Here is a 23,029-nt window from a genome sequence, read left to right on the forward strand (position 1 = left end):
AAGAAAGCATCCTTATTCAGGACTTCATTTTAGCACCTGCTTAAGAGTTTGGTTATTCATGCACCACACTGAACAATTGCCATTCTGGTGACTAACATACTAACACAGTAGCTGTGGGTATGTCTACACTGCAAAAACAAAGTCACAAGAATCAAAATCACAAGAATCAAAATCACTGTCTGCATGTGTAAGGGCCTTCTCTTACTGTGACAGTCTGAGGCCGTGTTCTTAGGCTAAGATCTTTGGCTAAGGAGCAGAGGCAGCCATAAGCTGGGAAGCGTATGGTCACATCCTCACATTTCAAACTAGTCACATTGAAATAAGGCAATCTGGGGCTGTTAGAAATGTGATCTGATCTATCACCTCCAGAGAAAGAGAAGAGCCTAGAAGATTTAAATTCTTGTTTTGTACCTCTATAACTAGCTAAGTGATAAGAATACATCTAAATTCTTAAAAAGAAAAGGAGTACTTGTGGCACCTTAGAGACTAACCAGTTTATTTGAGCATGAGCTTTCGTGAGCTACAGCTCACTTCATCGGATGCATAGCATATCGTGGAAACTGCAGAAGACATTATATACACACATGGTATATATTTCATGGTCTCTGTGTGTATATAATGTCTTCTGCAGTTTCCACGATATGCTATGCATCCGATGAAGTGAGCTGTAGCTCACGAAAGCTCATGCTCAAATAAACTGGTTAGTCTCTAAGGTGCCACAAGTACTCCTTTTCTTTTTACGAATACAGACTAACACGGCTGTTACTCTGAAACCTATCTAAATTCTTAAAGTATAGGCCTTTAGAGACAGACCTGAATATCTATATCCTAACAGGGTTTGTACCACAGGGCTAAAAGTAGCCATACAGACATTCCAGAGAGGGGTGTAGATCTCAGAGCCTGGGCTCCAGCCCAAGCAGGAGTGTCTATACTGATATTTTTAGCCCCGAGTCAGTTGTCCTCGGCTCTGAAACGTGCTGCCACAGGGCTTTTTCTCTTTTCTTCAATGTAGATGTACCGTGTCAGCATTGCCACACAGTACATATTTTCCCAGCAACTTCTAGAATAATTTTTGCATTCTCTGAAAAACACAACATAACCCTTTACCTAACGATTGTTTGTTTTATTTTTGTGCTTTTTTTTTTCCATTTAGGAAGGAGGACAGCAAAAACAAAGGACAAGAGAAAGAAGAAAAAGAATTTAATGGAAAGGGCTCAGAAGCAGCACAGCATCTTCCTGGCTACAGACAGAGCTAGCCAGTAAAGACTTTTCTGTTTGTTATATTTTTTGCAAAGTGCACAAAAGCTGCTATATGCTCCTGCATATGGATGCACTGCAATTCAGCTGCTTTGACAGTATTGGTTGCAAATAACTTGTGAAAAATGTCCACAAGTTTGTTTGTGTTATTTATACTTTTTATTTTTTGAACCTGAAGACTCCAAGGGCTGGAGTGCACTGAGTTGAATCAGTGGAATTGGTGCCGAAGTGTGTCAAAGACTTTGCATTCAGTGCCTGGGAAATGGAAATGGCCAATGTGTAGACATAAAAGTGAAACAGGAAAGAAGGCTGCAAATCACCATTAGATAATGGACTTGTGCATATTTATATAAAAGAGGAGGTCTGGATGGTGTAGGTACTCTTGCATTTATGGCCTTTGTTTCTCATATTTGTACATTTCAAGAGTAAATGTATATGAATATCTTAGTGTTAATGTGCATTATTCTCTGTATTGAAACAGTTGTGTGCTTTAAGAAGATATACCACAGGATATCACAACATTAGTTGTGTGCTTTAAGAAGATATACCACAGGAGTTACTGCTTAGTGTTCTAGGAGCACAATAGTCCTCATGTGTACATATTATGCGGTCTGTGTGTAAATAAACTTATTTACTGTACATTTGTGCTTTCATTCTCATGTGTAACATGTTATGTATGTTTAAAGTTATGTCACTTTGGTTCCAGTAATTTCTAAACATAGTCCAGTAAACACTTTTTACTATGTTTTGAATGTTTTTACAGTTTATCATTAATTTTAAGGAAGCCAGGTGTGTTTCTCATTTGTTAAGGCACTTTCACATAGCTAAACTAGGTTGTATTGGCCTCAGAACACAGTGTCAGATTTGGAATATTCATGCCTAAGTCTTTCAGTAAAACTAAAGTCTCTTCAGTTACAGTGTAACCTTACCTTGGTGTTGCTTCTCACAGAAAGAAATCTGACATCTAAGAGTTAAAGTAAATTATGGCGGTGACGGATGTTCAGGGAAACAAGATTGTGAATGGGAAATTATATGAATAACTCTCATTATCCATCACAGGAGTTTCATGCATAGCTCTCTTCATACTGTGACCAGTACTTTATCCCCACCAGTCCTAATAATGATTACTTCAAAATCCTAGCCTTACTGGTTAGCAAAAGAGGCCTTTACCATGGGGATTAGAAAAGAAATTGCCACCAAACATTAAAAATTAGATAATTTGTAGGTGAAGGGGATTCATTTCCTGGCACTGGCACTCAGTTCAGGAATTTGTAGCAAGTTTCAACCTTGCAGTGCATCTGGGTCTGTTTATTTATTGCATTTCCCCATTTAGGGAAGGAGAAATCTCAAAGGGTATATTTCAGTAGTCTTGCATTATTGGGCCAGCATTCCAAGTGAAGGCTTTTGAAGGTCTGATTTGGAAAAGCCTGCACTAACATTGCTGCCTGCCTTCACTCGTGGATGTTACTCTGGCTCCAGAACTAAGATTGTATGTGCATCATGACCTTAAGAACTAGAGAAAATATAAAGCAAAGAAAAAAGGCTTTGCCACTTATCTCTTTAGAAAATAAAACAGTGTTAGTTTTAGGTTTACTGGTTCTACTCTTCACAAATAAACTATGAAAGAAAAGTATAAACAAACACAGATATCATATCCATGCTTAGCTATCTAGGAGTATTTTTACTACAAGAAATACACAGTATTAAGCCATATACGAATGTTGTATGAAACTTCTTATGGATTTTCACTTAATCCTGAAGTTCTCAACTCTTGTCATTCTAGAGTATGTTCCTATTTAGCTTGAACAAGTTACATATAGTACCTTATTGTTGAGACTAATAAAATTTTTCTATTCCTGGAATGTTGTTTTGGGCATTAAATAGCTGACTTGAAAAAATGTAGCTGCCTATTTTGATTGTTGGTTATCAAGTTTGGTTATAGATGCAGTGAACACCTAAGCAGAATTCCACTGGCAGAGATTACAAATATTTTATTAGCCATGTCATGAAATTTATTCTAAAAAATACAATAAAACTTTATAGTCAACCTCTGAGTAAAATATGTTGGTCCTTTTTTAATTTAAAGAATGAATTTCCTATTAATGGAATCCAGAAAAAATATTCAAAGAAGTTTGGTGAGTAGAAATGTGTTTGCCCACGGAAGCTGAATAATTAAGAGATTTTTAAACCAAACAAAATTTTGTCAGGTTTCAGAGTAGCAGCCATGTTAGTCTGTATCCACAAAAAGAAAAGGAGTACTTGTGGCACCTCAGAGACTAACAAATTTATTTGAGCATAAGCTTTCGTGAGCTAAATCCACTGAATGCATCCGATGAAGTGAGCTGTAGCTCACGAAAGCTTATGCTCAAATAAATTTGTTAGTCTCTGAGGTGCCACAAGAAGTACTCCTTTTCTTTTTGCAAAATTTTGTCAGTTATTTACATGGTATTGTAAATGGGCCTGGCACCTTAAAACAGGTTCTGTATGCTAAACATAAGCTAAAGAACAATCCTCCTTTCCCAGTGATCTTATACTCAGAATGCACCTGTACAGTGTAGATAACACACAGAACAATGTCCCAGATTCAGGACAGCATTTAAGCATGGGCTTAAGGTTATCCTTTTTCAGGATTCATTGACTTCAATGGGACTTAAGCATATGTTTAACTTTAATCACACAATTAAATGCTGAATAGGGATGGTTTCTTGAATTGGGTCTGTCACATTGTCTGCAGTGGCTCACTACTCTCAGAAATGACAGGTTTCAGAGTAACAGCCATGTTAGTCTGTATTCGCAAAAAGAAAAGGAGTACTTGTGGCACCTTAGAGACTAACCAATTTATTTGAGCATGAGCTTTCGTGAGCTACAGCTCACTTCATCGGATGCACTTCATATGCATATACATATGCATCCGATGAAGTGAGCTGTAGCTCACGAAAGCTCATGCTCAGATAAATTGGTTAGTCTCTAAGGTGCCACAAGTACTCCTTTTCTTTTTACTCTCAGAAACAGGGCAGAGATCCCAAACTGGAGGTTCTAGAATTAGATTTCGCTAAGCCAGTAACAAATGTGAATTCCTGGGTCGCTATAACAGTCTTACCATGGAGTCACAGCCAGTCCCCTTAGACTATTCAGTCTATCTTGCCACCCTGACAAACTGGACTTAGTGATAAATGGTCACTTCCACCAAAAATCACACCACAGTCAGGTTGCTTCCAGTCCCAGTCATTTACCCCCAGATCAATTGGTGCCCAGTTTGGTCTTACACCAAAGACAGTGCCTGTAGCCAATCCTGTAACAAACTACTTAAAGGTTAATTAACTAGGACAAATAAATGAGAGTTATTTACAGGTTAAAGCAAGCTAACATACCCACACATGAGTTACCATCTACATCCTCAGAGTGACAGAGTTATAGTGATCTGTCCATTTAAAGTGTCTTTCAGGGCAGACTAAAGTGTCTCTGGCTCAGGGTCTCTGGCCCTTCAGAGTTCAAAGAGCCAAAAAGATGGAAAATTTTCCTGGGTCTTTGTTTTATTTCTTTCATTCAGCTTCCAAGCCAAAGGACAAGCTTGCTTGCACATGGTATTGCCCAGGTGTGGTAATAAGGCCATTAACCAATCCTTTGTATTGCGCTGATCCTTGATGACACTTGATTTTGATAATCCTTCTGGATGGGTGGTGGGGACAATTCCTGTGCCTAGGTTCACAAGTTCAGAGCAAACATTTTCACAGTTATAAAACAAAACTTACATATTTTCTTATTGCATGGAATACAGACATTACAAGTGAGATTAAGGCATACAGCAATTTACAAACATTTCCTAGAGTCTAAACACTAAATATATTCTTATAAGACTAATATCTCTTTTGAGCAAACTAACATACAGATGAACTGACCTGGTCTCCAGTCCTTAGCTTACGCTTACAGCCAGGGCAAAAGCTGGCATCTGGCCTTCCACGGTCACAGGGTCCAGCGTGAAGAAAGTGGCCAGATGTTCAATTGTAGAAGAGGAGCCCTTGGGATGGTTGACCTTCTCTGTGCCAGGCCAGGCCCCAGGACAGATTAGAGCTGCCTAAGGTTGCAAGACTTCAGAACAGCCTACAATTAGATAAACATTAACCTGAAGTCGTTCTCTGACCTCAGCTGTTGCATGGAATTCTGATCACAATAGGCCTGATTCAAAACCCACTGAGTCAATAGATTCTTTGCAGTGGCTTCAGCAGGCTTTGGATCAGGCCCACTGCGATCAGGCCCAGGGTACTTGTTTCTTCCACTATCTGGGGAAGCACCAATATCTACAGTTTCTCTTGGCCAGCACCTGTCAGGCCTTCTCCAGAGCTCCACAGTCCCAACTAGAAGATGGTAAGAGAGCACTCACCTGGTGAGACAGAGTCCATCTCAAAGAACCAAGGAAGAGAAGAATGAGGGGAGATTTGATAGCAGCCTTCAACTACCTGAAGGAGGGTTCCAAAGAGGATGGAGCTTGGCTGTTCTCAGGGGTGGCAGATGACAGAACAAGAAGCAATGGTCTCAAGTTGCAGTGGGGGAGGTCTAGGTTGGATATTAGGAAAAACTATTTCACTAGGAGGGTGATGAAGCACTGGAATGGGTTACCTAGGGAGGTGGTGGACTGTCCATCCTTAGTGGTTTTTAAGGCCCAGCTTGACAAAGCCCTGGCTGGGATGATTTACTGGATGTTGGTCCTGCTTTGAGAAGGGGGTTGGACTAGATGACCTCCTGAGGTCTCTTCCAACCCTCATCTTCTATGATTCTTTGATTCTATGAAACCATGCAGCCCTCTTTCCTGCTGTGTTTGTCTGGATAGTTCACTTTTACTTGGTGTTTACTCTGACTGAGATTCTTTTCATTTTCCTTCTGAGAAATTGAGTAAAAAGCTGGTCAGGTGCACTATTGATGTAAGCAGGGTTTGAATGAGCTCTCCCCTAACATCTAGTAATGCGCTGGGGGAAAAGACTTCAGGAGCAGACTGTGCATGCATACAGTGCCTATTCTATCTAGATGCATGGCAGCTGGAGCTGCTTTGCCAAAGTGGTCACTTTTTGGCTGGTTTTGGGTTACAAATCACTCTAGTGTTTGAATGCAGGTGTAAGGGGATGCTGTTATCCTTATTGCAGGAGTAAAGGGTCACAGAATTGTGTTTACCATGCCCTGATTGAGGGGGGTCACCCTGAACCTCACATGCTAATCAGGGGGTAAGGATGCCAAATCACAGTGAAGATGTGTGTGAGTGAGCGAGTCCTGGAACTAACTGCACTACTGATCAGGTCTAAGGGCTAAGCATTAGATCTTGGGTGGGGACAGTGTTGCAGTGAAAGAAACTGCACTGGCAGTGAGGTTCTCCGCTATCTGCTGAAATCACTGAAAGCTGGGTCAGGTGGCGGAACCTCAGAATGTGACGTGAGAGAGGTGGAGCAGCAGCAGCCGTGGCAGAGAGACAGCGGCCGCTGTGAGCCAGTTGCAGATGTGGCAGCAGCAGAGGCATTGCTCAGGCCCCCCCACCCCAGGGTGGGAGGTGAATCCCTGTGAACGCACCTCTGAACTCTGGGTCTTTGCTAACCAAGGCCAGCCTACTGTAAGTGGGCTACAGCAGAGGGAGAAGGGAGTGATTTGTTAAGGGACATATTTTGTCAGATTTTCACACCACAGGTGAGAAACTGAGGCAAAGGAAACTGCTCAATGCACTGTGCTGTGGGTGTTTGCCTGTAGCAATCATGGTCCCCTTTTCATAGAATCATAGAATCATAGAATATCAGGGTTGGAAGGGACCCCAGAAGGTCATCTAGTCCAACCCCCTGCTCAAAGCAGGACCAAGTCCCAGTTAAATCATCCCAGCCAGGGCTTTGTCAAGCCTGACCTTAAAAACCTGTAAGGAAGGAGATTCTACCACCTCCCTAGGTAACGCATTCCAGTGTTTCACCACCCTCTTAGTGAAAAAGTTTTTCCTAATATCCAATCTAAACCTCCCCCATTGCAACTTGAGACCATTACTCCTCGTTCTGTCATCTGCTACCATTGAGAACAGTCTAGAGCCATCCTCTTTGGAACCCCCTTTCAGGTAGTTGAAAGCAGCTATCAAATCCCCCCTCATTCTTCTCTTCTGCAGACTAAACAATCCCAGCTCCCTCAGCCTCTCCTCATAAGTCATGTGCTCTAGACCCCTAATCATTTTTGTTGCCCTTCGCTGGACTCTCTCCAATTTATCCACATCCTTCTTGTAGTGTGGGGCCCAAAACTGGACACAGTACTCCAGATGAGGCCTCACCAGTGTCGAATAGAGGGGAACGATCACGTCCCTCGATCTGCTCGCTATGCCCCTACTTATACATCCCAAAATGCCATTGGCCTTCTTGGCAACAAGGGCACACTGCTGACTCATATCCAGCTTCTCATCCACTGTCACCCCTAGGTCCTTTTCCGCAGAACTGCTGCCTAGCCATTCGGTCCCTAGTCTGTAGCGGTGCATTGGGTTCTTCCGTCCTAAGTGCAGGACCCTGCACTTATCCTTATTGAACCTCATCAGATTTCTTTTGGCCCAATCCTCCAATTTGTCTAGGTCCTTCTGTATCCTATCCCTCCCCTCCAGCGTATCTACCACTCCTCCCAGTTTAGTATCATCCGCAAATTTGCTGAGAGTGCAATCCACACCATCCTCCAGATCATTTATGAAGATATTGAACAAAACCGGCCCCAGGACCGACCCCTGGGGCACTCCACTTGACACCGGCTGCCAACTAGACATGGAGCCATTGATCACTACCCGTTGAGCCCGACAATCTAGCCAGCTTTCTACCCACCTTATAGTGCATTCATCCAGCCCATACTTCCTTAACTTGCTGACAAGAATGCTGTGGGAGACCGTGTCAAAAGCTTTGCTAAAGTCAAGAAACAATACATCCACTGCTTTCCCTTCATCCACAGAACCAGTAATCTCATCATAAAAGGCGATTAGATTAGTCAGGCATGACCTTCCCTTGGTGAATCCATGCTGACTGTTCCTGATCACTTTCCTCTCCTCTAAGTGCTTCAGGATTGATTCTTTGAGGACCTGCTCCATGATTTTTCCAGGGACTGAGGTGAGGCTGACTGGCCTGTAGTTCCCAGGATCCTCCTTCTTCCCTTTTTTAAAGATGGGCACTACATTAGCCTTTTTCCAGTCATCCGGGACTTCCCCCGTTCGCCACGAGTTTTCAAAGATAATGGCCAAGGGCTCTGCAATCACAGCCGCCAATCTTTCCTTTTAAAGAAAAGTTCTCTTTGTTATACACAGACTCAGTGCTCATGAGTGGAGAAGTATTGCCTCTAAGAGGTGCCTGGGGTGGTGTTAAATTGTCCCAGATTACTGGGTGAGGTCTTGAGCCAGTTCTGTTTTGTATTGTTAAGGGGGACCCTTAGATAGTGAACCCGGCCCTTGTTACAGCCGACTCTACTTAGCATCAATGTCATCTTTCTGGCTATTTCCAAAAGTCCTTTGGCATTTGTTTGCATCCTCCCTTTATCCATTGGGATCCCAACAAAGTATTCAGAACACTGACTGGTTATCAAGATTTGCCCTATGTTTCCTTGTGCTTGTCTGGATTCCAGGAGTGATCCTCTCAGGGGCAGAGACTGAGACATCCCACACTCAGCCAAGAGGATGTTTCAGGGAGTATCTGTAGGAGAGGTTTTGTCTACACAGATATGAATTGCAAAGATTATTTGTGGGAGGGGGCGGGAAAGGAGGAAAGAAAAGCCCATCTCTCAGAGGTGAAGATAGAAACAGTTTGTGTTACTCCAGAGGCTAAGCCTGCTTCCTCTACAGATCAGAAACAGGCTCTTTAAAGAACTTTTCTAATGAATGGCTTACTTCCCCCTAAGGCAGATTCTACCTTTTTGTTTTGTATGAAGAAAAGTGACTATCGAATCAAATGGTTTCTCTCTTAAGACAGGAGAACAAATTTTTTTGCTATTTGTTTTGTTTTTGTCTGTTTGGGTTTTCTTTTGTTTTTTGTTTTGGGCTGGGGGAAGTGGCTACTCACATCTTCACAACAATTTTGTATGTCCCCAGGTCAGCAAGCTATTGATTGTTTGTGATCCATGGTTTTAAACTAGAAAAGATTGATGGTGTTATTAGAGAAAGCTTCAAATATTGAATATGAGCTTATATTGTTGTTAATTTTAAAATATCACTGTTGACATAAAGCACTTTTCCCCAGGAGTCCCTTCTTTTATGCTTGGCCTTCACTTACTCTTTCCAGAGCAGGTTTGCCTTTCTTTAAGAACTTTCCCCCAGCATGCCTTTCTGAGAGCAACTCTTTAAATTTGGCAGAGTCAAGCAGCCGCAGCACTAAAGCAACCATTTTGTGACTGGCTGCTATTTGCTTCATCTCTTCCTGCAGGTAACTTGTTATTTTTAACTCTTGGTATGTTTTTCCTTCCTTATTCCTAAGGTAACAGGTCTCTAACTCACACTACTTCAGTTCTACCTTTCTGTGCTAGGAATACAACTGTTAAGAAATTATTTTTAATTTATGTTTTTCATCCTGTAACTTAACTAAAATTTGTGATATGCAAATGGTAGCTGCATCCTTAATTGTAAAGGCTTCTGTGGGATAAAATGGAACATTTTAAACACAAGACGCAAAATCAGCCGCTTCCTTTAGTTACTTCCTCTGGAGCTGTTTTGGAAGGAAAAAGTTTTTAAAAGTGGATTTTCAGCAGAGCTGGTCAAAAACGCAGCAACAAAGTTTTACAAAATCTCCGAAGTCTTGTCTTGCTGCTGCCGTTGCTGTTTTTTTCCCCCAATTCAAAATTTTAGTAAAAGTGTTAAAGGAAATTTCAAAGTTCAGAAGATTTTGATCAACTCCAATGTTAGGGTTAGTGGTTCAGCTTTCTTTGTTGCCACATAATAAAATAAAATTTGGATTTTAACTTGACAGCATTTGAATATCTGACTTATTTTATCATCTGCTTTTATACCTTATATAGTACATGTGTTCACTGTGAATCTGAAGAGATTTTTGTCATTCAAAATGCTCTTTCTTTCTTTCTCTCTATTTCAGGAAACTGTGTGTGTCTCTGAATTGAATTCCTCTTTCATTTCTACTGGTTTAAATCAGAGAGACTCCAGCTACTTCATTAGAGTCATTCTGGATTTACACCAGGGTAAATGAGAGCAGGATTTATCCTTCTGATGTAACCTGCAAACCAATTGCCATGAATTGACTAACTCTTCACTAATGGACCTACACTGCACCTGTAATTGGATTGTTCATGCCAGCTCTCCCCCCAGGAGTGAAATAACTGACCTGGCAGCTATTAGAGTAACCTGATCCCCTTGACACTTGCAGTGTAGACATACTCTAGAAGAGAATTGAAGACCAGTGTTTAGAGAGCAGTGTCACAGAAAATGACTACACAAATGACATTGTGGGACTTGTGTTTCTCATTCTTTCTATTATGCAAATTGGCTCAATTTACAATTTATTTTTTCTCTTTTTCTAATTTTAAGCCTGTAAATCTACTTTGAGCTCAGATCAAGTTGGGATCTTTCTTTCTCCCACACCGTCATTTACAATAAAGGTTCTGTGGGCCAAATTATAGCCTCTGCTACGTCTGTGCAACCTCTTAGTTTTCAAGTGTTGCATTTGTGTCACCTCTGCAACCCTAGTGCTTTTGCCTGGGTTATACAGGAGTAACTGATTGGAACTTAGTAAACGAGTTGAACACACCCCCAGAGGATGGATCCAGTGAGTCAGAAGGTACAATTTTTTCCAGTCACTTTTCCAGATAGAACCACAGGTTTAAGTAAATGAAGCAATTGTCCAAGCAAAGGCAACCTGGCAGTAGCATGAGGCAGGACTACACATCCACAGAAACAGATGATAAAAGGAGAGTTGTGAGGAGAAAACCAAGAGTTTTCCTCTGCTTTGTGCTCTGTCAGGCTTCCCATTTGCTTCTGGGTGAACTGTAAGGTATTGGCCTTCATCCGTAAAGCTCCATATGGTTTAGGACCAGTCCACACAAGAGACCATGTCTCTCCCTCGGTACCAACACGATAGTTGAGGAACTCCAGCTAGCAGTAGCTACATTTTAACTTGAGAGTTGATGGCAAGGTCTGAGGAACTATTCTCTGCCCCAGTGGAAAAGCCCTGGAGAATTTAACAGGGATGAAGCCAACAGGAATCAACAGAATTTGTTCTTAAAACATAAACATGATAGCCTTTCTATGTTTTTGCACCATCCTATAGAAATCAGTGGCAAATTGTATCCCTGCTATATAATTCTATTCTTTCTTTTTTCTCCTGCAACCCTCAGTTGAATCGGGTATCTACCAGTTTCCTCAGTTTATTTTGTTCTTATGCTGGTCTGTTTAGACTTCTGAGTGTCATGTTGATCGATTTGCCTTTTTCTCTATTGTTCTGTGTAGTGTTTCTCTAGGTCACACTCTTTTCCTCTTCCCAAGTGGTGTCCATATTATCTTGTGATGTGGAAGTTGTGTTGGTGGCATCCTTAAAGCATGCCCTAAATATGTCCATTGTCACCTTACCATGTCTGACACTTTAGGTTGGTTTGCTGTACTCAGAATTTCTGATGTTGCAAGAAACTCTTTACAATGGACTCTGAAAATCTTCTTCAGCCTGCATTTACTTTGGAATGAGTTGATCTTTTTATGAATTTCTGTTGTAGATTTCCCTAGCTCTCCTCCATAAAGGATGAAAGACATGATGCCAGTGTTAAAAATTAGTATTTTTGTCTCAGTGCCAGTCATGCTAATTTTCCAAAAGTTTTCAAGTTTGTGAAAATTGTTTGCTGCTTTGATTTCCTTTCTCGACATCTAGCATGGTGTCATCATCCTTGCCCATCACACTCTCTAGACAGGTAAAACAGAACACTAAAGGATGGTTCCAAAATGTATCGAATGGTTGTCACTCTATTAAATTCTATAGGGATCCCTCAGAAGGGTGTGGTACTTGGTCTTAATCCAAAAGATACCAAAGCTTTCCTGAAATGGTACAAGGCTTATCTTCTCAGCCACGCATGTATTTGACCTTGGCCTAAAATTAGGGAGGGTTTTTTAGCTTGAGTATTGGGGTGGCTTATAGGAAGACGGTAGTTGTTGCTGACAAATGTGAGAGAGGCAATGATTGGTTAGTGTTTTGTTTTAAAGGATGTTATGCGGCCAGCACAATAAACTGTTATGCTCTGATCTCCTTACAGCTCCCTTCAGCTCCTTCTCCCAGTTGCTGTATGTTTCCCTTCATGCAGTCCCTGTGCTTGGTTCAGTCACTCACTCCTCTGCCAAGTACCCCCTCTCTTCTTCAGGTCCCATCTTATTGGCCACTTTCCCATTAATTCTTCTTCCACTGACTCTTCTCACCCTTGTGTAGATGTTGAGTGGTCCCATGTTTTGTCCTATCTTTTAGATTGTAAGCTCTTTGGAGCAGGAAGCTCTTAGGGCACTCCTGTGTGGACAGTCAGTGTGCAGCAAGCTGGGGTGTAAATCTTCCTAACGGGACATCCCTTGCTAATGGGACATCTGGACCCTGCGACTGCACACACAGAGTTCTATTTGGAAGAGCAGTAGATCAAAGCACACTATGGAACTTTTAGTGTGCGGTAGCAGGTCCAGATAGCCTGTTAGTGAGTGGTGCCCTGAAGCGCTGTAGATTTACACTCCAGCTTGCCATGAACTAACTCTCAATCTGGACAAGGCCTTAGTCTATGTTTTGTAAAGCTCTCTGCGCAGTTAGGGTTGTGTGCAAATGCTGAGTGGCAATATTAAGATATCTGGAGTAAAATGCCCAGGATTCAAAATTGTATTTCTTCTTCCTTTAAATAGGAATTACAAACACTAACGAGTTGATGCAAAGTTGTCTTGTTGAGCTATTGCTTCTATAGCCCTCTCTCCATTCTCTGCCAAAAAGCTATTTTGTAAATTTCTGGAGCTGTTCTTAGTGAATCCGTATGGCACCTCATGCTAATAATGTAATATGAGGATTATTTTTTCTTTCCCTTCTCCCCACACCTAGTTCTCCCTAGGACCATAATTCAGGGAGCTCCCATGAGCAGTGTGTGCAGATGCTTCATAGCACATAAGTGACTCACAGATGTTTTGGCTTGTATTTTCTAGGTAGGCAGCCAGCCACTCTGGAGGAAATCCAGCTCTAATGCAGAGAGAATAGAGGTGTGCACATATGGTGAAGAAATGTATTAATTCTCACTAGCTCTCTGGTCAGCATCATTTTCTGAGGTGTGATGTAAAAGGAAAGAGCAGATGTGGAATCTGGGAAATGTCTAGCTTCATCCTTTTAAAAGTGAGACCTTTGACAATAATGTGCCAAACAGTATCCTCGTGTCTGTAGAAATAGCACCAGCACCACTGAACAAGTGCTCTGAATATGTGTAGGAGGTGAGGCATTCAATTAGAGAACAGCATTTTCTACCATAAATAGCCATGGCTATAACATCAAACTTCCATTTCCCTATTCTAAATAACTATTTAACAGGTATAGATACAGATGAAGTTTTCCTTTATGTGGAGGCTGCCTGAACAGAATACTAAAGATCCAACTACATCCTAAAAATATGGGGGCTACAATCTACCTAGGAGCATAGGATGCACCTATCATCATGGTCACTGGGTGACCAACATCTTCCTGATGCTGGTGTCAGTGCAACTATTGCTTTTTCATTAGTCTAGTCTGTCTGGGCTCCCTGATGGAGGAGGGAGACGTTGGATCTGGCAAAAGGAGGGAAGGATGCTCTTACCTGGGGAATCTCGAGTATGAGACAACTGTTTTGATATGATTTAAGACCATATTTATGCTGATTCTACCCCTGCTGCCCTTGAGTTATAGACCCAGCACATACTCCCATACTCCTTCCTCTCAAACTACCACTCATCCTGATCCGAAGCAGTTCTCCGAGTTACGTCTATAGTGCTGCAGTTGTGCAGACATGCTAGAGCATACACCCTTTCTATATTTATGGAAAGGGTTTTGCCACTGATGTAGTTAATCCACCTCTCCAGGAGGCGGTAGCTAGGTTGATGGAAGAATTCCATCAAAGTAGATGCGTGTACACCAAGGGCTGGGTCAACCTAATTAAGGCTCTCAGAGTGTGACATTTTTCACAGCCCTGAGTGATGTAGTTAGGTGGATCTAATTTTTTAGTGTAGACCAGGTCTTAGCTAGAAGGTGTTCTATCAGCTCGACTGCACCTGCATCTCTTTTAGTTTCAAATTGATTTTGAAGAATGTTTCCCAGCAAGCACTGCAAATGAGGAAGAAGAGAATAGAGCACTGGATGAGATGTGCTTTCGGTGGCCTGCATTTCTAAACAGCTGGGCTGTTATACTCTAATGCAGCTGTAGGTTATTTAAGGCTGGAGGACTCATTCTTAGTAAAGAGACTTATGTGCATTCCAGCCTTGATTATTGTCTCTCTATGGCTAAGTCGAAATAAGACAAAGTCATGTAGCCAGCATGTGTGTTCTTTAAAATGGCTAGCAGGATGGAAGTTGGGAGGGGTCTGAGGAAGGCGCTAGGCAGGAGTTCTATAATGAAGCAGAGAGGGAGGCACTTACACATGTGCTTTAGGAATTACGCTGTTTTCCTTCAAATCAAGGTCCTTGTTCAATGTTGGAAGAAATTCATTATTTTTTGTCATGTCAAGCTCACAATGGGAGCTCCTTCCCTTAAGCTCACATTTTGGCGAGCTTTCTTTCTGCAACTGTATCTCATTCCTTTGGCCTAACTGGATAGCAAAAGTGTCCACATTCCACAGGCTGTAGCATTTACCAAGCCTCACTTATTTTCGTGCTGCGGTTACTAAGCAGAAGCTCAAGCATGACCAATATGGCATGCATCACTTTCCTTTTCTGCAGAAGCTGAGCTGCCACCGCTGTCTTCTTCAAACAATTTGAGACTTGTGGGTAGATGGCACTCCAAAATAGTGCTGCACTCTTGCTGTTGATTTACACCAGTGGTGCGCAACCTGTGGCCCATGGGCGGCCCACCAGCAGATTACCCTGACATGGGCCACACTGACATGCTAGCCGCCGCTTCCTGCAGCTCCCATTGGCGAACTACAGTCACTGGGAACTGTGGGCAGCCATGCCTGCGGACAGTCAAATATAAACAAACTGTCTCGTGGCCTGCCAGCGGATTACCCTCATGGACAGCAGGTTGCCCAACACTGATTTACACCAATGAGGCCTTTTCCAAACAGTTGAATACATAGTACTGAATGTTTTCTGCTCATGTTTGGAACTGGGCAGGGCAGGTTGACCTGGCGGATTGGAACATTTGGATATACATATTGAGTCAGATTTGGAACTCAGTGACGCTGATGTAAATTGGGAGTAACTTCATGAAAATTAATGAATTCAGATCAGAATCTGGGTCATAATCTTCAATTTACATGCTAATGTATTTCTCTTCATATCAGGCATTGTTTGTATGAATCCCTTCACAGAGCACTCAGAAAGGAAAAATTACCCTCAGGCATACTACTAAGGGCAATGATTTTACAATTTATATAGCACCGTTCATGCCTTAGGATCCTCAAGAGACCCCTCCCCAACTCACCCACCTATACCCATTTGCAACCAGCTCTGTGGCGAAACACAGCAACACTACACAATTGTTAGGGCAGCAAAGTGAAGAATAGCTTTTCCAACTGAAAGTATACAGAGAATTTAGCAGGGCAGAATTCAATTACCTTGCTGGAATTTGGCTAGTGCATCAGTGATAACACTTTTCCTGGCCTGGCTTGGATTTAAAGGATAAAGAGGAATTAGCATGGCCTGTTTAAGAAAAATAGGGCAATACTAGCATTGTCCACTTAAAAGATGATGTGGTGAGAGTGGAGTTAAAATAGCAATGATGAAACCCTACTAACTGAAAGCTAAGCAATTTGTAAGAACATTTGATTGCTTGAAAGGAATGCTTACTGAGTTTGTAAACCAAATTAGGAAGGGCGTGGCTGTGGCCAGAGAAACAGAACTGTAGTGTGTAGCAGCTAACATCAGCTTCACGCGGATACCAGTATGGCTACACCAATGTAGAAGATGTGGCTGAGACACCATTGCCTCTAGCTGATCTGCCAGTGCCGGAGTGGTCGCTTGGGGCTATAAATATCCGGGCATGAGTTGAAGCAGCCTGAAAGTTGTTCTAATAGACACTGGAGCCTGATGCAGTCACTGGTGTCCTGTGATCACCCCCATTCTCCAGTCCTGGTCTTAGAGAAGCTTGCTTGGACCATAGAATCTGGGCCTACATTGCTACAAAAGTTTATAGGACATTTTCTGTAAAAGTTTTCCTCTTGCATGTTCAAAAGAACAGCACGGAGAGTGCAAGCAGCTGAATCCCTCAAAGCAAAATTCCTTTTAGTAGCAGCCATCCGTTCCAAAAGCCATAGCTCTTGATCTTGTTAACTACCCTGATCAGAAGGAAAACATGGCTGGAAAAGGACATAAAATCCAAGATGCGCCGTTTTACCCTCGGCAGCAATATGTGTTCAACACCGAAACTATAATGCCTGTGTCTTTAAATTAGTGCATTACGAACACAAGGTCATAAGGTTTGGGAAAGGCAGAGACGTAGTTAACTATGTGTTTCATCTTATTTTTGAACTGTTATTTTGGGGAACCATATTGGATAAAATGGATGTCATGCAGGTTTCCCTTTATTTAACTCCTCAGCAGCAAAGCTGCACTCTTAATTATCCTGTTTCGTTTGGGCGGAATTCTATGCCATTAAACTTTCAAAACCCTGATTAAAAAATCTGTAGAAGAGGAGCTGGAAGGGCCACAATTGAATTTGGCACTAATGAAATACAACTTTTCAGTTCAAATGGGAATTGGTAGGGGAAATGGATTTAGTCATTTAAAATGTTAATGTTAAGTGTTTGATACAGTCATGCTACTTAAGCATCAGCATCTTGTTCATATATTGGAACAACACATTTATATTCTCTTCTGCTCTTGCAATATATGCTTCATAGCTGGGCCTAAATATACCTAGAATAGGTCTTGGAATGTGTATGAAATTTCTGGAATTCAAATTGCATTGATTCAGGTGCAGGTAAAATACAAAGCCAAATACAATCTGAAAAACTTCTGCCCATGATGAGGAATGGTGCAATCCTTTGGACCAGGAAGTCCTTCTCCTAGCCTCTCAAAACATGTTGGTGAACTAACATTAGGTTGAAACCAAAGGCACGATCCTGCAAATCCTTATTCACACAAATAGTCCTACTGAGTCAATGAGATTTCTCTTATGAGCTGCAGTTTGTAAATTCAGCCCCTATAGAAAGAAAATAAGAGAAAAGTGTAGTTATAATTACACCTGTACAATGGAATAACTGTGCGATAAGGGTACGTAGGTTAGGTATGTGACTATGTTGGTAATGGAAGATCCAATCCTCTAAGGTCCTGAGAAGTCAAAGGGAGACGAGGTGACTCAGCGCCTTACAGGCGAGGCACCTCGTACACCTATATAGTAGTACAGAGCTATGCACCTATATATTATCCACCTATCTAAGTATTTATATGGCTCTTGTAATATGCTGCACCGATGTAATATGTTGCACCAACTTTGTGCATCTAAATATAGTGCCTGCTCTGTGAAATAAAATAAAGCTTCCTCTTCAGAGTGCCTATAGCAGTACTGTAGGGACATCGTATACTTTGGATGGAAGTGCAGCATGATTTTTAAACCAATAAATTTAAATACGACTTGTCTTTTAGAAAGCTGCACTGCCTGCATTCTTGGATGCTCCTTCAGAGATGCAAACCTGCCAGTCTCCTTGTAAACACAATCACCTCCCTGATGCTCAGACTAAGATCTCATTACTAACACAATTATTAAACCCAGGGGTACCAATAACAAACATACCAAGCCCTTGAAATACTGAGAACCCTCCCATTTCATCATAATGGCTTCACTAGAAACATCTTTATGATGTCGCTATCAATATGGACTTACTTGGCTGCAGTAGAGAGAGCAAATGCATGCACTTACACTTCCCAACAAAATTAAAACCATGGCATTGTGTGCAATATATTACATATTTAGGTCAATGACAGTTTTGCAAACTACTAGTTAGATGATTGTAAGCTTCATAATTGTTGCTTGGCTTTTAGAAAGCTGACAAGCCTTTAATTTATGCATTTTTGTTCATACAAAAGGAAAAAAATATTTTCTTCAATGAGTTGTTTGCTTGAGGAAATGACTCAAAGGGTTCTCATTGCTAGCTGCTAACTACAATTTAGTTATGATTGATACCTGTCAACTGACAAATTCTTTAAACTGTAAAGAACAAAAAGCCCACTTTATAAGTACATGAGAAATCAAAAGGATTCTTTTGAATTAAAGTAGTTTTAGAGTGTGAAGCGTGTGGCTATGGCATAAATATTTAGGCTTTATATAAATGCAACATTGCTTTCACAGTAAGCCATCAGATGTAATTACTCTCTCTTCTTTTTAAAAGTCTCATTTTGTTTTCCGTTAATTTTCCAGTGTTGGCACAGGATAAGCAGCTAGTGTTAATAGAAGCAATAATGCTGAATGCCCAAAATTCAGATATGCTTGTTTTCTTTTTTTTTTGGCCACATAGCGTTTTATGTTTGGTTTTGAGAAATATTCTTTAAAGCTGCTGAGTCTTCATGGAAAACTTTGAAAGACATTTGATATAGAAACTATTCTGCCTGATACATGCGGTACATTCTGCTCTCGTTTCAGTGCTATAGGCACAGTATTATGGATTGCACAGATTCTGCAAATTCTTATTTGTGTTAATGTGACTACTTGTGTCAGTTTGCAGGATCATTCCCTGTGATTTCTGGTTTGTATAGCTCAGAAGTAGTTTAAAGAAATGGATGAATGCAAACATCCCTAGTAACTGATAAGGGCAGCAAGATTTGCACCTTACTTAGCACTAAAATATTGCAACAAAAGTCTTACAATCAATAGCAATGGTATTGAGTTGAGTGCAGCTGATTGGTAAATTCAGACAAAAACAAACAGACAAAAATCAAAACTAAAATTCACAAGCATTTTGTAATTTCTCCCTGTGTTCTGACCATTTCAGCTAAGGATAGAGAAATAATACAAAGGGAGCCAGAAACAAGGGCAGAAAACAACAAAATGAGATTAAATCTGAAAATATTAAGACCAGGTTAGTTACCTTTAAAGAGTTAGAGAAGTGAATAGCCCTGGGTGAATAATGGATTTTTCAGTTCACTGCCCATTCTGGGGGAAAATTTTTTTTTTGTTTTGGGTTAACCGAAAACGAAAAGTTTCAAAAAGATTTGGGAAATTGAAAAGCAAAAAAGAAAAAAAAAATTATTTTGATTTTAGACATTTGGGTAAAGCCAAGGAGGTACTAGGTTTACAATACCCTGGGAGGCAGAATTGGTCAAAGGGCTCCCTTACAGCTGTTAGCCCCGTGGGGAGGGCTCTCAACTGTGATGTGGGAGATCTAGATTCTAGTCTTCTCTCTCTGCCTATTGAGGAGAAGGCATTTAAACTTCGGTCTTCCTCATGGCAGAAGAGTGCCCTGAACTGTGGGATATTCTGATCGGGCACTTTCTCAATCTCCTCTCCTGAAGCTGTTCCGCATTTTATGAATAATTAAGTCGTCCTTAGAGCCGGGCCATGAACTTGGGTTTCCCACGTTCTAGGTGAGTGACGTTAACCCCGCCGGGTTTTAGAGTAATTCTAAATTCTTTCCCTGGCCTCATAATCATTCAATGCCTTTGAATTCCTACTATGAATAACAAACTGCTGAATTTTTTTTTTTTTGCCCAGGTCTAGAAGTAAGAGAGCTATGTTTCAGTTTGCTGACAGTCTAATTTTATTTCATTTTCAGTCTGCTTAAATTGATATCCGAGGTTGTATGTGAATATTTCCACCTACTTTATGATATTTAGTAATGCATTTGGCAAGACTGGGTTAAAACAGAGGGATTTTAATCTCGAAGTGCAAGTCTAACAGCAGTGCTGAAAACCTTCAAGTGTTTTTTATAAGAGACTCTTTAGTAGTTCTTCATTTCATTGGACCACAATATGTGTCATATAGTTAACAAGTAATATTTTTCACTGACAGTAAAAGGCTTAGGATGGAAACAGCTGCTTAACTTTACAAAAAATAATGCTATCAAGTGCCCTTGTGTTACTGGATCTCTGACTGTGTTACTATGGCTGGTAGCTGTCCCAATTCAAATGGATTTAGCCTATAAGCACAATTTGCTGTCTCTTGCTTGGACTTGCTGTATCTGAGGCATGGCAGCATGGCCAAATCATAGAAGTACATTTGTAGTCTGCAAGCAACAGCTTGAGTAGGTGAGGTAATTGGAAAGCTCCCACTGGCTGAGCCAGTAAGGATTGTGCTAACTTTTCCCAGCTGTGGGACACTGCAATGTTAATCCCTTTCCCACAAGTCAGTTGCTGTAGTGAGTAGAGGGACGCCACAATGGTCCTCAATAAAAAGCTTGTACAAAACTGTCAGTTTATTTAAAAACCCAAATTAAAAGGCAATACAAGATTGAGGAAAGTGTGGCTGGATCCTGCATACAGCCATTAACAAACACTAACTAGCTTAGCTGGCCTTCTCGCTGTTAGGACTAGTTTTCACACACAGTTATGCCAATTTGCTGTGATGTTGCACCAGTTTAGTTTAACCGCAGCACATTGGTGTGTGGATGCTCTTATATCATTTCAAACTTGGCTTATATTGGTTTAGTTAACATTGGTAAATTTATAGGCACAAGCTAAACTGATATAACCAGTTTTAAACCAATAAATCCATATGCAAAAGTTGCACTAGTTTAAGTAAACGAATTTAAATTAAGCTGGTACAAGTTCGGTGTGCAGATAAGCCATTAGGAATGGCAAGTATCAGAGGGGTAGCTGTGTTAGTCTGGATCTGTAAAAGCGGCAAAGAGTCCTGCGGCACCTTATAGACTAACAGACGTATTGGAGCATAAGCATCCGACGAAGTGGGTATTCACCCACGAAAGCTTATGCTCCAATATGTCTGTTAGTCTATAAGGTGCCACAGGACTCTTTGCCGCTTTTAGGAATGGCAAGACCTTCTTGCCAGATCTGATAATCTTGGTATAAGAGAGTTGTTGCTTATGCTCCATGTAACTATAGTTGCAGATTTCCCATCCACCCACGCCCAATTCAGATAACTCACTGTTAGCTAAGGCTTTAGAGCAGACTCATTTAATCTCTCTCTCTGTGGTCTCGGTGCCACTATCTGGGACAGAACACCACACCCAGGAGGTGTGTGGGTTACATTTGCATGGCCCAAACGGAGGTATTTTTTTAATTGAGTTAGGCTAATATGATTGCAAAACTCCCATAGCACCTACGTAGATACAATTTAACAAATTTTCAGTCAGGTGAGCTGATGAGTTCTTAAACAGTGACTGTTTCTTCATTGCAAAATTAAGTGTGTTTTTACATTAAGATAGTTATGTCATAATAAAAATTACGCTGCCTTTCCCCCATTATGATTTTATATAAAGATAGCTAAGTTGAGATAGGCATCTCAGTGAAAAAACACACCTTTTTTACTGAACATCTTTCTGGAGTCTATACTAGGCACAAGGGATGTGTCAAGTCATGTTACTGTTAAAAAAACAACAACTTTTTTTGTAGTCAGGAAAAGGCAATGAGTGGTATTGGTGACCTCCCTCTCTTTCACCCACTTCAAATGTGAAGTTTCTTCTTTCAGGTGTTTTGACTTATCTGGGTGAGTGCACTGTACCAGGATAAGGGAAGTTCTTTTTGGAGGGAAATATAAAGAAATTGAACTCATTTCTTGAACTTAAAAAAAAAAAGCCCTAAACAAAACAACCATGTTTTGACTTTGGGTGAAAAAAAACAGTAATTTTAACCCAAAAGGAGTTTGTGTGGGAATATGAGCACTGACAAAGCGATGTGCCACCTTAGATAGATGTTGGAACTCTACTGCAACTACAGTGTATGCTGTCAGAGCCTGTTATCTAACGTGTCATAGAAGATGCTAAATAAATATATTTTAAAATTTATATCAGATCTATCAAAATTAGTGATAAACAGAATTATTCAAGAGGGGGGAAAAAGACTTTTTGTCAAAGCGTAGGACCGCTTTAAAGAACATTATTATTTGATAATTATTATGTTTCTGCATCACTTTTTCCAAACAATTCAAATGTCTCACATCAGAAAGAAACATTATATTTCATAAGAGCCCACATCAGACAAATCTTCAAAAGATAGTTTCAAAGGGAAAAGGCCTAATTACACACTTGTTGAAAATAAGTTAGTTGATCAGAACTGACCACTGCTTCCTTTGGAGGTGATCAGACCAAGATTTGTGGGTAATAAACATCCTGTGGAGGAAACAACAGTGTCTTCGCTCTCACAAAAATATGTCTATTAATGAAATATTCATATGTCCCTCATCCTATTAGAGCCAAATTAGAAAAGGCAATGAAATATTGAATACAGAAAATAATTTTCTCTTTCCATCCCAAGGCATCACTGCTACTGTAAAAATGTAATATAGGTTTTAATTTTTTGTTTGTTCAAGCTTAACTTGTGCACAAACTATAGTCAAGCTTCTGCCACCATAACTCCTTGCCTACCATGTAGTCCTACTGATTAAAGAAAAGTACTATTCACCATGAATAAGGGTGGCAGAATCTACCCCTGTATTTTTGATACCTAAACAGAGCCTTGCTTTTCCTTGGAAAAAAGCATTTTGATAAAAATATCAC

The 23,029-nt window shown here is 40.8% G+C and overlaps 1 protein-coding gene across 3 annotated transcripts in view; it reads left to right on the forward strand.

Moving 5' to 3' along the window:
- Positions 1–3,313, forward strand: part of RSPO2 (R-spondin 2) — a 168,513-nt gene extending 165,200 nt beyond the window's left edge. For 2 of the 3 annotated variants that reach the window (XM_037892128.2, XM_043539179.1), the window contains one exon: positions 1,154–3,304. In XM_037892128.2, the coding sequence (XP_037748056.1) occupies positions 1,154–1,263 (110 nt within the window). In that variant the 3' untranslated portion in view covers positions 1,264–3,304. Of the gene's footprint in view, positions 1–1,153 lie in introns of all 3 variants that reach the window. The other variant, XM_037892127.2, reaches the window with a different exon arrangement.
- The last annotated feature ends 19,716 nt before the right edge of the window (positions 3,314–23,029 follow it).

This window comes from Chelonia mydas, chromosome 2 (genome assembly GCF_015237465.2).
Source record: "Chelonia mydas isolate rCheMyd1 chromosome 2, rCheMyd1.pri.v2, whole genome shotgun sequence".
In the NCBI taxonomy this organism is placed as follows: domain Eukaryota; kingdom Metazoa; phylum Chordata; order Testudines; family Cheloniidae; genus Chelonia; species Chelonia mydas.